At 41.8% G+C, this 13214-nt stretch overlaps 1 protein-coding gene across 1 annotated transcript in view; it reads left to right on the top strand.

Annotated features, from left to right (window-relative positions):
- The window catches only part of LOC148046311 (immunoglobulin superfamily member 1-like), a 61504-nt gene extending 48367 nt beyond the window's left edge, over nt 1-13137 (top strand). Inside the window, exons 6-8 of the mRNA XM_087714668.1 lie at nt 8019-8300; nt 11058-11114; nt 13016-13137. Coding sequence (XP_087570794.1) covers nt 8019-8300; nt 11058-11114; nt 13016-13137 — 461 coding nt within the window. The remainder of the gene's footprint in view (nt 1-8018; nt 8301-11057; nt 11115-13015) is intronic.
- Nucleotides 13138-13214: the final 77 nt, after the last annotated feature.

Raw genomic sequence — 13214 nt, 5'->3', positions numbered from 1 at the left:
GCCTTCTCAGTTGCAGCTCCGACGCTTTGGAACGATCTCTCCATGGAGATTCGCACCCTCACCACCGTCCAGACCTTCCGCACAGCCCTCAAGATCTGGCTATCCCGTCAGGCCTGGGGATAAGACCCTAACCTCGCCCCACCCGAATGCTGAATGAATGTTGTGTTTTACTGGTTTATTTTTTTTATTCACATTTTTCTTTTTTTCTTGTGTTCTGTCTTACACTCCCTCCCTATTAATTGTAAGCCGCCCTGAGTCCCCTCAGGGAAAAGGGCGGCCTATAAATGTCAAATAAATGACTAAAAAAAAAATGACTAAAATGATTGTTTGCACTGTTTGATGCTATGCTTTTGTGTAACCCAGTTAATCAGTTAATTAGTCAATTAGTTACATGTTTGATGTTATGCCTTTATTTATCTTAGTTAATTAGATAGTCATGCTATGTCTTTGTGTAACTCAGTTAATTATATAGTCAAGTTTGCATTGTTTTATGCCATGTTTTTGTTCGTCTTTAAAAGTTAGTAAGTTAAAAGTTTGTTAAAAGTTACTAAGTAGTGGAATTTATAATTCCAGGCGGGGAGTGTGCTGTCCCAACACTATATAGCTAATGTAGGAATTAAGAACTGTCTCCTTTAAGAAACTACCTTATGGGAAATATAGGCAGAACTGCCAAATGGGAAATGTAGTTCCATAACATGTGACCACATCTATGTTCTCTGATTGGGCAGCGGGTATTCTGCCCGGGAAAAGTGATTTATTATCGGACACTCTCTGAATCGCCCTTTGTTAACTAGGATGGCAGCCACCGCTCATCCCCTTCATCCCTTTCTTCATCTCCGCTCATCAAAGGAATAGAAAGACCACAGACTTTTTACACTACGTGATGGGACAGATCATGGAAAGTCAGAAGTATCTTAACCCTGAACTGTAAGTTTTGCTATTAAGAATGCCTGATAATAAACTTGATCTAAAGAAAGAACGTCCTAAGCGTGGAGTTAAATTGCTGCCCCGGCTAATCTACATCACTGGGTCAGAACAGTGCCTGTTCCATCTTAATGCATAGCTTCATATGCCCAGTCTCACAAGATGAATTAGCGAACTTTGAACTATACTTATTTTAAAAATATGACAGGAAAAAAAGACTGCAGGTTAGCTGGGTGCCAGCTATCATGACAGGAGCTGGAGATTAGGTGGCCTTTTGAATGTTGCTGAATCCCAGCTCCCAGGATGTATTATACTTGATCCTTCATTCTACAGCTGTTGGGAGTTGTATTCTTCAGAGATGCCATACCATCTGTTCTTCATGCCTGTGTATGTTGCTTAGGGCTGTAAGGACGATTGGTTTTCTTCTTATATAACAAGTTTGGAAGCTTCTACTTGCTTTGCACAATCTTTCATGCTTTTCATGAAAGTAGGTCATTTTCCTTCTCTTTACAGAACAAGCCATCATCCCCCAAGGAGGTCAAAGGAAGAAGGAGACAAAGCCAGATGCTCTCCATCCCAGAAACTGCAATCCTTTTCCTGAAAAACTAAAGCCCTTAATGCCCCTAAAAATCATTAATATATCCAGATTCATCTTGAGGAATCTCACAACTATGAGTGTATGTAGCCCACTCCTTCCCCTTGGGGTATTTTATGCTTCTTCTGTAATAGAAGAATGGGATGTGGTTTTGCAGATGACGTGGCCAGTTGACTGTGAATAACACCAAAGTGGGATCTCAAAGAACTTACGATTAGACAATAGTCCAGCCAGTGTTCTGTGTTAGGAGGCACAAATCCTCAGTGGGGACCATTTTCTGCACACAAGAAGAGCTGAGAAGACTATCCTGGCTATAGGGCTGAGGGAACTTTGAAGATGAAGCTATCCCTCAACATCTTCTTCTGTGGTTGGTACCTGATATGGAATGGAAAGAGACTCATATATGCTGTTTGATGGGGGGGGAGTCAACATCGCTTTCTATTTCTTGGTTGCTGTGCTTCTAATGGCCTGATCTTTTTTCCAGGATGGTGGTTGGCCAGGCAGTGTTGGATTTCTAGAGGTGAGTCAATAAATTGGGTGTTTATGTCTTGCCTCCCTTTCCCAAAATGCTGGGAGGTTCTGGGGTTGACTTTCTGGATGCTTATGGACCATCTGAAATAATTATTTGCATCTGGAGAATTTGAGCGTAGACAGAAGTACAATGTAAGCACTTCAAAAAGCAATCATTTCCACTGATGAATATTTTTTATCCCAGACATTGACTACAAGAGTCATTCAAGGTACATTATTTATTTCAAAAGTCTCTTTTACAGTGAAATTTGGGAGGAATCCCTTGCTTTTCAGAATCTCAAAGAACATCTTTTTTCTTGGAAATATATTTATTTGATTTATATGCTGCCGATTTCAATGTTGATTGACTCTGGGTGGGCCATGATTCAATAGCTAAATCTACTCTTAAGTGGTCCCATTAAAATTGGCAATTACATCTGTATTATGCATAAAACTCAGTTACCTTTAATTTTTCTTTGTCTTTTGTATCATAATAGGTTGTGTCAGTTCATGCTACTTTAACTGGGTTAAACATGTTCTTTGACCTCAGTTTACTTAATTAGATTATCAGATGCTCAAGCTGAGTTATAGGGATATGTATGCATTAGAGTGTTTGTGAGACAGCATAATTTGGAGGAAACGTATTCAAAAGGAGTTGTGGTGGTGTTTGTGTGCATCTTTGCTGCACGTTTGGTGTTTTGTGGATAACTTCTCTGTGTGCAGTTTGCAAATGATGACCTCTGGTTGGCTGACAATCTGAATGATTTGCAGTGAATATTTGAAATAATGTATGATAAAACAGGGAACATTATCTGAAAGTTAATGTGCCAAAGACCCGTCAAGCTGTATTTGATAAGGTATATAGTTGTGATGGTGAACCTATGGCATACATGTCAAAAGTGGCACACAGAGCCATTTCTCTGGGCACGTGGAGGTGTCTCCTGATGCTGTTTCGGGTTCCAGCATGCTGGCCAGCTGGTTTTCACCCATGCAGGTACGCCAGAAAATGGAAGAGCAGCTGCCCCATGTGCATGCACACACCAGGAAAATGATCTTCCTGTTTCAAACGTGCATATGTGCGTCAGCCACTTGGTCTTCTGGAAGCACAACCGCTTCCTGTCCGTGCACCTCTTAATGATTCCCAGCTGGCATGCTGTCTCTAGAGTTCCTCCTGTGCAGTCCTGCTGCCCCAGAAGATCAGCACAGCAATCTAGGGCTGGAAGGTACCTTGGAGGTCATCTAGTCCAACCCCCTCCTTCAGCAGGAGAACTTATGTCATCTTAATTATTTTGGTGCCTCTAACACAGAGGAGAAATTCCCAGAAATCCCCAGGAATTGCCTCCCCCCTAGTAAAAAAAAACCTAGAGCAAAAATTTCATGCAGTGTTAAAAAGAAGAATAGAAAAGGGGGCTGCAGTGTATTATCTAATGGACTGCTAAATTGGCCATGACCACCCAGTCACATGACAACCTGGCCAAGCCCACCCAGTCACATGACCACGTGGCCACACCCAGCAAACCATGCCCACAGAACCGGTAGTAAAATATATGAATCCCATCATTGACTTTCTTGGTTCTGCTGTTCCATCCTCCCTTCTTCCCTGATGGACCACTTAGGTTTTGTAGAGCTGCTAGAGGCGATGTCCTCCTCAGCCCAGGCACTGAGGATCTCCTCCTGCTGGGTTTTGGCGGAGGTTTCTCCCCAGCATTCAGCATCTTCTTGATTGCTGCCCTGGATTTTGGGTGCATGGTCCCCATGGTAGGGCTGTTGTCTCTCTGGGTTGACCCTTTTGAACTTCCTGCCTAATGCCAGTCTTCTCAAGAAAGCAGAACTCTTGAAACAAAAGCCATTTCAAAGGGAAACTTTTATTGGAAGATTGTGACAGCAAGAGACGTAGGCGGGAAGTAACTTTTTCCACTTGCTTCGTTAGAATAAACCTTTGCAGATAGAGCCCCTCCCAAAGTCCAATACACGATTGAGCCAATCCCCGGGTGTGAAGATGTTATGGGAAACTCAGGCCCAGAAAGGTGATAAATGCCGGTCACCAAGGCAATGCTGCTTCTCTTCTCCAGGGACAAGATGAAGCAGCTGCTCAAGGCACATCCCTTTTTATATGTGAAATATAAAATATTGAATGAAGTAGAGCAGTGATGGCTAAACGTTTTGCCATCACATGCCAAAACCATGGAGGGAGCATGCGCATGCCCACACCCATAATTCTATGCGCCCACCCCCTGCACATGCATGTGTGACTCCCCCCCGTGCTCCCCCCGCTTTTGCCACGTGATGTCACGGTAGACCTGTTTTTCCCCCGCCCCAGGCTCCAGACCCTTTCTAGGAACCTGAAGAGAATAAAAATGGCCTCTCTCCCTTCCCCCTCAGAGGCCCATTCCCAAACCTCCGGTTTGTACGTTGGGTTGTTTTTCACCCTCCAGAGGCTTCAGGGAAGCCTCCGGAGGGTGAAAAATGGCCAGAAATGAAGGCAGAACCAGCTGGCCAGCGCACGCATGCGCGCTGGAGCTGACAGGGCAACACCTGTGGCTCGCATGCCATAGGGTCGCCATCACAGAACTAGAGGTTGGAGACATGGAGTAAGATCTTCCCTGGTTTACTTTCTAGGCTCAAACACATCATCAACCTATTTGCTGAATTCTATTGCAGTGTCTCATCAATGGTATTGTAGGGTTCCAGCAGTTTTCCCTGAGCCACTGAGATGCCAAAGAGTGAGACTCGAGACGAGGCTTCCAAAAAATATCAGCTTTTATTTATGGCCATAGCAAAAGCTGGGTGACAAAACTATATCCAAAGCATACAAACAAAAGCATGTAAGGAATAGCCACACCTTGTATTCCTTACAGAGTATTATATACATTTTAGGCAGGTAGAAACAAAGTTTATCCAATCAGAGACAAAGATTCATTATCTTTAAAGCATTCTTTTGTTCAAGCTCCTGTCTCTGTCTACCTTATCTGTGGAGTATTCCTATAGCCTTGGGTAAGGGTTGGCTGCTCCCCTTTGCCAAGTTGTTTTTCGGCAGAATGCTTTAAGGATTTATGAGCCAGGAAAACTCCCTAGTTGGGTTCGTTTATCTATACCAGTGATGGCGAACCTATGACACGCGTGTCAGTGCTGACACGCGTAGCCATTTGGGGTGACACGCACAGGATTTCATGCGATTCATCCTCGGCTCCTGCACGGCCGCCAAGGATGAAAGAATCTGTGCTGGAGGAACGGGGGGGGGGGCGGGACGTGTGATCTCCCCTGCCCACACTCACTTACTGTATCGCCGCCGCCCCTTTCTGAGCGCAGGGGCTGCTGGTAAGGCGTGCGTGCCGTGCGCACACACGTCATCAGCGCGGCGAGGGAGGACCCGCAGGAGAGGAGCGCGGGAACAGTGCGCGCCTCTCTCCAGTCAGGCCGGCACAGAGAGTCTACTCCTGGGACTGTCGGTTACGACCGCACCACACTTATCTCAGTTCACGGCAGGGCTGTGGAGTCTGCTGCTTCCAGCTCCACGTCCTCATCAACATGCCGCTCCGGCCCGCCCCCGCTATGAATATTCATATTCTTCGCCCTCGCGTCACTAGGAATATTCATAGCAGGGGCGAGCTGGAGCGGCATGTTGATGAGGACGTGGAGCTGGAAGCAGCCGACTCCACAGCCCTGGTTCACGGCACCCCAAACAAGTTCAATAATATCAAGGGCAACATACGAAATCGACTGATGAACAAAGAAGTTACTAAGCAGGTATGTTAAATAATTTGTTTTTGGTTTATTAAATACAATTATATATTGCAATTATACATTTTTGTAGTTTAAACTATAAATTGCGCAAAATTATGTTTTCTTCGAAGTGACACACAATGCGTTATGCTCGATTTTTTGCCGATTTTTGACACTCCACGCCAAAAAGGTTGCCCATCACTGATCTATACAGTTTTGATATTCCCGTGTAACAATTTCTTCTACTAGCTTCCAAAAATGTGCCAAGCTTTGAAGCCAAGAATAGAAGCGAGACGCAGCAGTGAGATAACATTTGAAGTCCAGTATTAAGGTTACAATTTGCTATGCTAGAAAACAACTAATTTCAGACAGTATACAATAATATAAACAGAAGCCAATATTGATTCATATTGATTCATATACTCCTTCAGGATCAAAAATCTGAATGCGTAAATGGTTTTGTTGCATAGATGGCAACAAAATAGATATTATTGCAGGTGTATTCTCTGGTTAAGTGCTCCTGATGGAAATCATTTCTTCCAAAAAGAACTGGCCACTCTTCATAAAGAAAAATACTGCTTCCAAACACAGAAAGAGTCCTGATTTTGCCTTTAGTTGTTCCATTTCTGAGGATAAACAGAATGCTCCACCTTCCATATTTTATCCACGTTTATTATTATTTTTTGTCTTGTCCAGGTCAAATTCTTTCCCCACCTTTCATATCTACCAATTTCAATGAGATGGTTGCTTTGAGAGAAGATGTCACCTTCTTCTGCTGGAGCCAGGATGATTTTCATGGAAATTTCCATCTCGTCAAATTTGCAAGCTCAAGTGATAGAGGGAAAGTTGTAGACACTAAGGAGGCAACATCCAAACAGGCTGCATTTTCCTTGCCCAATCTTAGAAAATCACAGGGCGGCATATACCGCTGCAGATCTTGCCTAGATGGATGGCGATGCTCAGATTTAAGTGCTACAATTTATCTCAACCTAATAGGTGAGGTCTGCTTAGTAACTGTTTGGTTTTCACAAAACTGGCACTACAAAGAGTTTCACAATTTTTCATCAGCCAAATATTTCCTTTCACTGCTAGAGAAGCTTATAGGACAATTTTGGGCAAATAGCTCTCTGCATTTTGGTTTGTTTGTTTGTTTGTATTTTGCCCTTTTTATTCATTTATGATATAAAATACAAAAAGCAAATAATAGGAAAAATGGGGGAGGGGAAAGGGAAGAGAAAAGTGTAGAAAAGAAGGGAAAAGAAAGAAAACTCCTGACTCCTTTTGGTGCAGTAGAATAAGACGACAGTAACATCAAACTTCAACTTTTTTACTTTTACTTAATAATATAAACCAGCCATTTCTATAACAATAAACGTGTCTAATCAGTAAACCCCAAAGTCAAATTTTTATTTGCCTGGAGGTGTGGAAATTAGCATTTGTAATGCCTGAATGGAAAGCCAAGTTGCTTCAATTAAAAGGCATTTTTGCAAGAGATTTCCCTTCTGTATAATGTTAATCAGGATTAAAATTGGTTCATTTTCTTCTCCTGATGTGACTTAGGTTCTTTTGCAGTCCTTGAAATGCCAAATCCACATCTATGCCTGGGCCCCCACTGGGTTGGACAAAGAGCAGTGGTGAAATTCCAATTTTTTTACTACCGGTTCTGTGGGTGTGACTTAGTGGGAGTGGCAGGGAAAGGATAGTGCAAAATCTGCATTCCCTAACCCCTCTGGGGCCAGCCAGAAATGGTATTTGCCGGTTCTCCAAACTATTCAAAATTTCCCCCACCGGTTCTCCAGTACCTGCTGAATTTCACCCCTGACAAAGCGTGTCTACGTGTGCATGAGGATAGCCAAATAGATATGTGGTCACTTACATCTTTGCATCAGATGTTCTTCACCTCATGAGACAATGCAGCCATTTGCGCACTTGCATCGTGGCACCGATAACTTCATTTTGATATCGTTTTGCTTTTATAGATGCCATTCTTTGTGAGCTAACATTGATTAGTATATCACTTTGAAGAGACAGAATGTGAGATAAGGAAAATTTGGGCGCTTAGGCCTTGGATAGAATAATAGAATGGGGAAGAAATAAATAGGTTTTCTTATAAATATTTGAAAGGAAAAAGTATTGAGAATGGAGAAGACGATCCATTTATTGCCAAAAGACTGAAAAGGGGGGGATTTTATTTGTGGCTGAATGAAGTAGGAGTTATTTGCATACAAGGATCTGTGAGATTTCATTGCATCTTTCTTCCTTCTAGATCCCAGCATGACCAAGCCTTCCATCCAGATTTTAATTGAAATAGTAGGTCTATACTTCTCCATACAGTGTGTGGGGAATAAACGTAGTCTGACATTTGCTCTTATGAACTCAAGCCAGCAAATAGCTTACAAGGCTGCAGAGCCAGGGGAAAAGGGAGTGAAATTTTTCCTCCATTGGAGAAGGTTGGAAGAGGCAGGAAGTTATACCTGCCAGTACCACAACAAAAGGAGTCCCTTTGTCTGGTCAGTGCCAAGTGACCCATTGGAGTTCCCTTCGAGAGGTAAGTCATTCCAATTCTCCATTTGCCCATCTGAGATGGACTGAATTTCTGGAAGATCTCGGACTGAAACAGAACTTTCAGTAATGGATATCGTATAGATTGGTAAACATTAGGCCAGTCAGAGACCCTTGATAGGCAAGTATCTGTCTTGGGACCATTGAATGTTTCAGGAGAGACAAGGAAAGAGAAAGATTGACATGAAGGCTGATGGAGAGGCAAGAAGAGACAGATCATTCTTGTTTTAATAGGTCACAGCAATAAAATTAATGTTCAGAAGAATGAGAAGAGATAGAGACAGAACGGTGAATAGACATATGTTGCAATATTGACCAGAGGCTTATCTGCACTTTTGAGGTGTCCTATCACCAGATTAGAACAATTGTAAACACCGAAGGATATTGCTCCAATGGTGAGTGCATGCAGTGATCATTGGGGCTAAGCATAAGATTTGGATGATAATATTTTTAAGTTATCCCTTGACAGCAACTGCTGAAATTGGAAACACGGAAGGGCGAAGCAGTATTAGCAATGTGCAGAGAGGGGAGAGGAGAAGGGACTTGGTCAAGACAGGACCTGCAAGAACCTTTAGTGGTGGGATTGTCCTCTGAAGTTGATCATGAGACCAACTTGAGGTCGATTCCCATGGTGTGGCAGTGTGCCCAGAGCAGAACGAACCTCTCTTGTTGGAAAGCATCTGGTGGCGGTTTAGGTTAACTCGCTGTTATTGTTCATTGGAGGAGGGATCACATTTTATTTATTTATTGGTTTGTCAAACATGTACAAGATAGCAAGTATAAATATGAACATGGACATGAATGAAGGAAACGAATACAAATAAATGGGGACAGTGGGACAGGGACGCTATGCACACTGGTGCGCTTATGCATGCCCCCTTTAATATGTTTTGTGTAGAGTGGTGCCGGGCTTCCATTCCCATTGTTTTGAGGGGGAATTCTCTTTTCTTTGCCAATGAATAAAGATGTGTAGCGAATGTGTATTTGCTAAGAGATTTCACAAGAAATATTGTTAAAATCCAGAGGAATAAATGAATTTCTTTCTTGAATCCTGATTGTTTTTAGATCAAGAGATGATGACTCCCACCATGATGATACCCGGATGGTCCACTAGTTCAGGTGGGAATCCCCCCATAGAGTCCCAGGGACTAAGAAAAAATCTGATTTTTGCCCTTCATAAATAAGAAAGGGGACTTTCTTTCTCCAGACTCCATTGAGAAAACCTGTTGAACCAATGAGAAACTTAGCAGCTGCAACCTACTAAGCATAGTTAGGTTTAAGTTTGGTTAATTATCCTTGGGACCAAGAACACAGATCTTGAACCACTCCTTTGAGGAAGGGAGGGGCCTGATGAACATCTTCAAGGATGCTCTGAGGATTGTGATAAAGAGAGATAAAATTGCTCAGACCTGGTCTGAGTTGGATTTTGAGGATATAGACCAAAATGAACACAATTTCCAATTTCTTGCCTCCAATCCATGAGACATATGGGGTTTTTTTTTAATGATTGTTTAATCCCTCCACTCAGAAATCCCTGGTGGAAGTAAGTAAAAATCTTTATTACGGTGAAAGACCAGCAATACACAATAGTTTTTACACTATATTAAAAAATACTAACATTAAAATATAATTAAAAAATATTGACATTAAAAGTGGATAATTACATAATGGTCCAAAGATTGTTAAAGATATGTCCAGATAATTGATACAAGATGGTACTATACTTCTGTAGTCAATTTTTTTCTTATGGACATTGCAGCAGCACAGAACTTTGCCACTGCATACATGGTAAACAGGTTAGTGTCCTGGAGGAGAAAGCCTAGATAAAAATGGTCTGCCCTCCCTGGCAATCTCTCTAATAAGGGGAGAATATATGCAGACCTACAAGCTCTGTATAGCTCGGTTGTAACAATAAAAGTAATGTTCAGAAGAATGAGAAGAGATAGAGAGACAGAAAGGTGAACAGACACATGTTGCAATATTGACCATCTGCACTTTTAAGGTCTCCCATCACCAGATTAGAACAATTGTAAACACTAAAGGATATTGCTCCAATGGTGAGTGCTTGCAGTGATTGTTGGGGTTAAGCATAGGATTTGGATGATAATATTTTAAAGTTATCCCTTGACAGCAGTTGCTGAAATTGGAAACACGGAAGGGGGGCAGTATTAGCAATGTGAGTATTCCTTTATGCAGAGAGAGAAGAGGAGAAGGAACTTGGTCAAGACAGGACCTGCAAGGACCTTTAGTGGTGGGCTCTGCTTATCCTCTGAAGTTGATCATGTGACCAACTTGAGATCGATTCCCATGGTGTGGCAGTGTGCCCAGAGCAGAACGAGCCTCTCTTGTTGGAAAGCATCTGGTGGCGGTTTAGGTTAACTCACTGTTATTGTTCATTGGAGGAGGGGTCACATTTTATTTATTTATTGGTTTGTCAAACATGTACAAGATAGCAGGTATAAATATGAACATGGACATGAATGAAGGAAATTAATACAAATAAATGGGGACAGTGGGACAGGGACGCTATGCACACTGGTGCGCTTATGCATGCCCCCTTTAATATGTTTTGTGTAGAGTGGTGCCGGGCTTCCATTCCCATTGTTTTGAGAGGGTATTCTCTTTTCTTTGCCAATAAATAAAATGTGTAGCGAATGTGTATTTGCTAAGAATTTTCACAAAAAATATTGTTAAAATCCAGAGGAATAAATGAATTTCATTCTTGAATCCTGATTGTTTTTAGATCCGGAGATGATGACTCCCACCATGATGATGATACCCGGAGGGTCCAGTGATTCAGGTGGGAATCCCCCCATAGAATCCCAGGGGATAAGAAAAGGTCTGATTTTTGTCCTTCATAAATAAGAAAGGGGACTTTCTTTCTCCAGACTCCATTGAGAAAACCTGTTGAACCAATGAGAAACTTAGCAGCTGCAACCTACTAAGCATAGTTAGGTTTAACTTTGGTTAATTATCCTTGGGACTAAGAACACAGATCTTAAACCACTCCTTTGAGGAAGGGAGGGGCCTGATGAACATCTTCAAGGAGGCTCTGAGGATTGTGATAAAGAGAGATAAAATTGCTCAGACCTGGTCTGAGTTTGATTTTGAGGATATAGACCAAAACGAACACAATTTCCAATTTCTTGCCTCCAATCCATGAGACATATGGGTTTTTTTTTTAATGATTGTTTAATCCCTCCACTCAGAAATCCCTGGTGGAAGTAAGTAAAAATCTTTATTACGGTGAAAGACCAGCAATACACAATAGTTTTTACACTATATTAAAAAATACTAACATTAAAATATAATTAAAAAATATTGACATTAAAAGTGGATAATAACATAATGGTCCAAAGGTTGTTAAAGATATGTCCAGATAATTGATACAAGATGGTACTATACTTCTGTAGTCAATTTTTTTCTTATGGACATTGCAGCAGCACAGAACTTTGCCACTGCATACATGGTAAACAGGTTAGTGTCCTGGAGGAGAAAGCCTAGATAAAAATGGTCTGCCCTCCCTGGCAATCTCTCTAATAAGGGGAGAATATATGCAGACCTACAAGCTCTGTATAGCTCGGTTGTAACAATAAAAGTAATGTTCAGAAGAATGAGAAGAGATAGAGAGACAGAAAGGTGAACAGACACATGTTGCAATATTGACCATCTGCACTTTTAAGGTCTCCCATCACCAGATTAGAACAATTGTAAACACTAAAGGATATTGCTCCAATGGTGAGTGCTTGCAGTGATTGTTGGGGTTAAGCATAGGATTTGGATGATAATATTTTAAAGTTATCCCTTGACAGCAGTTGCTGAAATTGGAAACACGGAAGGGGGGCAGTATTAGCAATGTGAGTATTCCTTTATGCAGAGAGAGAAGAGGAGAAGGAACTTGGTCAAGACAGGACCTGCAAGGACCTTTAGTGGTGGGCTCTGCTTATCCTCTGAAGTTGATCATGTGACCAACTTGAGATCGATTCCCATGGTGTGGCAGTGTGCCCAGAGCAGAACGAACCTCTCTTGTTGGAAAGCATCTGGTGGCGGTTTAGGTTAACTCGCTGTTATTGTTCATTGGAGGAGGGATCACATTTTATTTATTTATTGGTTTGTCAAGCATGTACAAGATAGTAGGTATAAATATGAACATGGACATGAATGAAGGAAATTAATACAAATAAATGGGGACAGTGGGACAGGGACGCTATGCACACTGGTGCGCTTATGCATGCCCCCTTTAATATGTTTTGTGTAGAGTGGTGCCGGGCTTCCATTCCCATTGTTTTGAGTGGGAATTCTCTTTTCTTTGCCAATAAATAAAATGTGTAGCGAATGTGTATTTGCTAAGAATTTTCACAAAAAATATTGTTAAAATCCAGAGGAATAAATGAATTTCTTTCTTGAATCCTGATTGTTTTTAGATCCGGAGATGATGACTCCCACCATGATGATGATACCCGGAAGGTCCAGTGGTTCAGGTGGGAATCCCCCCATAGAGTCCCAGGGGCTAAGAAAAGGTCTGATTTTTGTCCTTCATAAATAAGAAAGGGGACTTTCTTTCTCCAGACTCCATTGACAAAACCTGTTGAACCAATGAGAAACTTAGCAGTTGCAACCTACTAAGCATAGTTAGGTTTAACTTTGGTTAATTATCCTTGGGACCAAGAACACAGATCTTGAACCACTCCTTTGTGGAAGGGAGGGGCCTGATGAACATCTTCAAGGATGCTCTGAGGATTGTGATAAAGAGAGATAAAGTTGCTCAGACCTGGTCTGAGTTGGATTTTGAGGATATAGACCAAAACGAACACAATTTCTAATTTCTTGCCTCCAATCCATGAGACATATGGTTTTTTTTTAATGATTGTATAATCTCTCCACTCAAAAATCCTGATTG

The sequence above is a fragment of the Thamnophis sirtalis genome, unplaced genomic scaffold (assembly GCF_051295495.1).
Source record: "Thamnophis sirtalis isolate CommonGarterSnake01/CBP01778 unplaced genomic scaffold, rThaSir2_p1.2 scaffold_4, whole genome shotgun sequence".
NCBI classification, from domain to species: Eukaryota; Metazoa; Chordata; class Lepidosauria; order Squamata; family Natricidae; genus Thamnophis; species Thamnophis sirtalis.
This window is presented reverse-complemented; position numbering and strand designations above follow the sequence as displayed.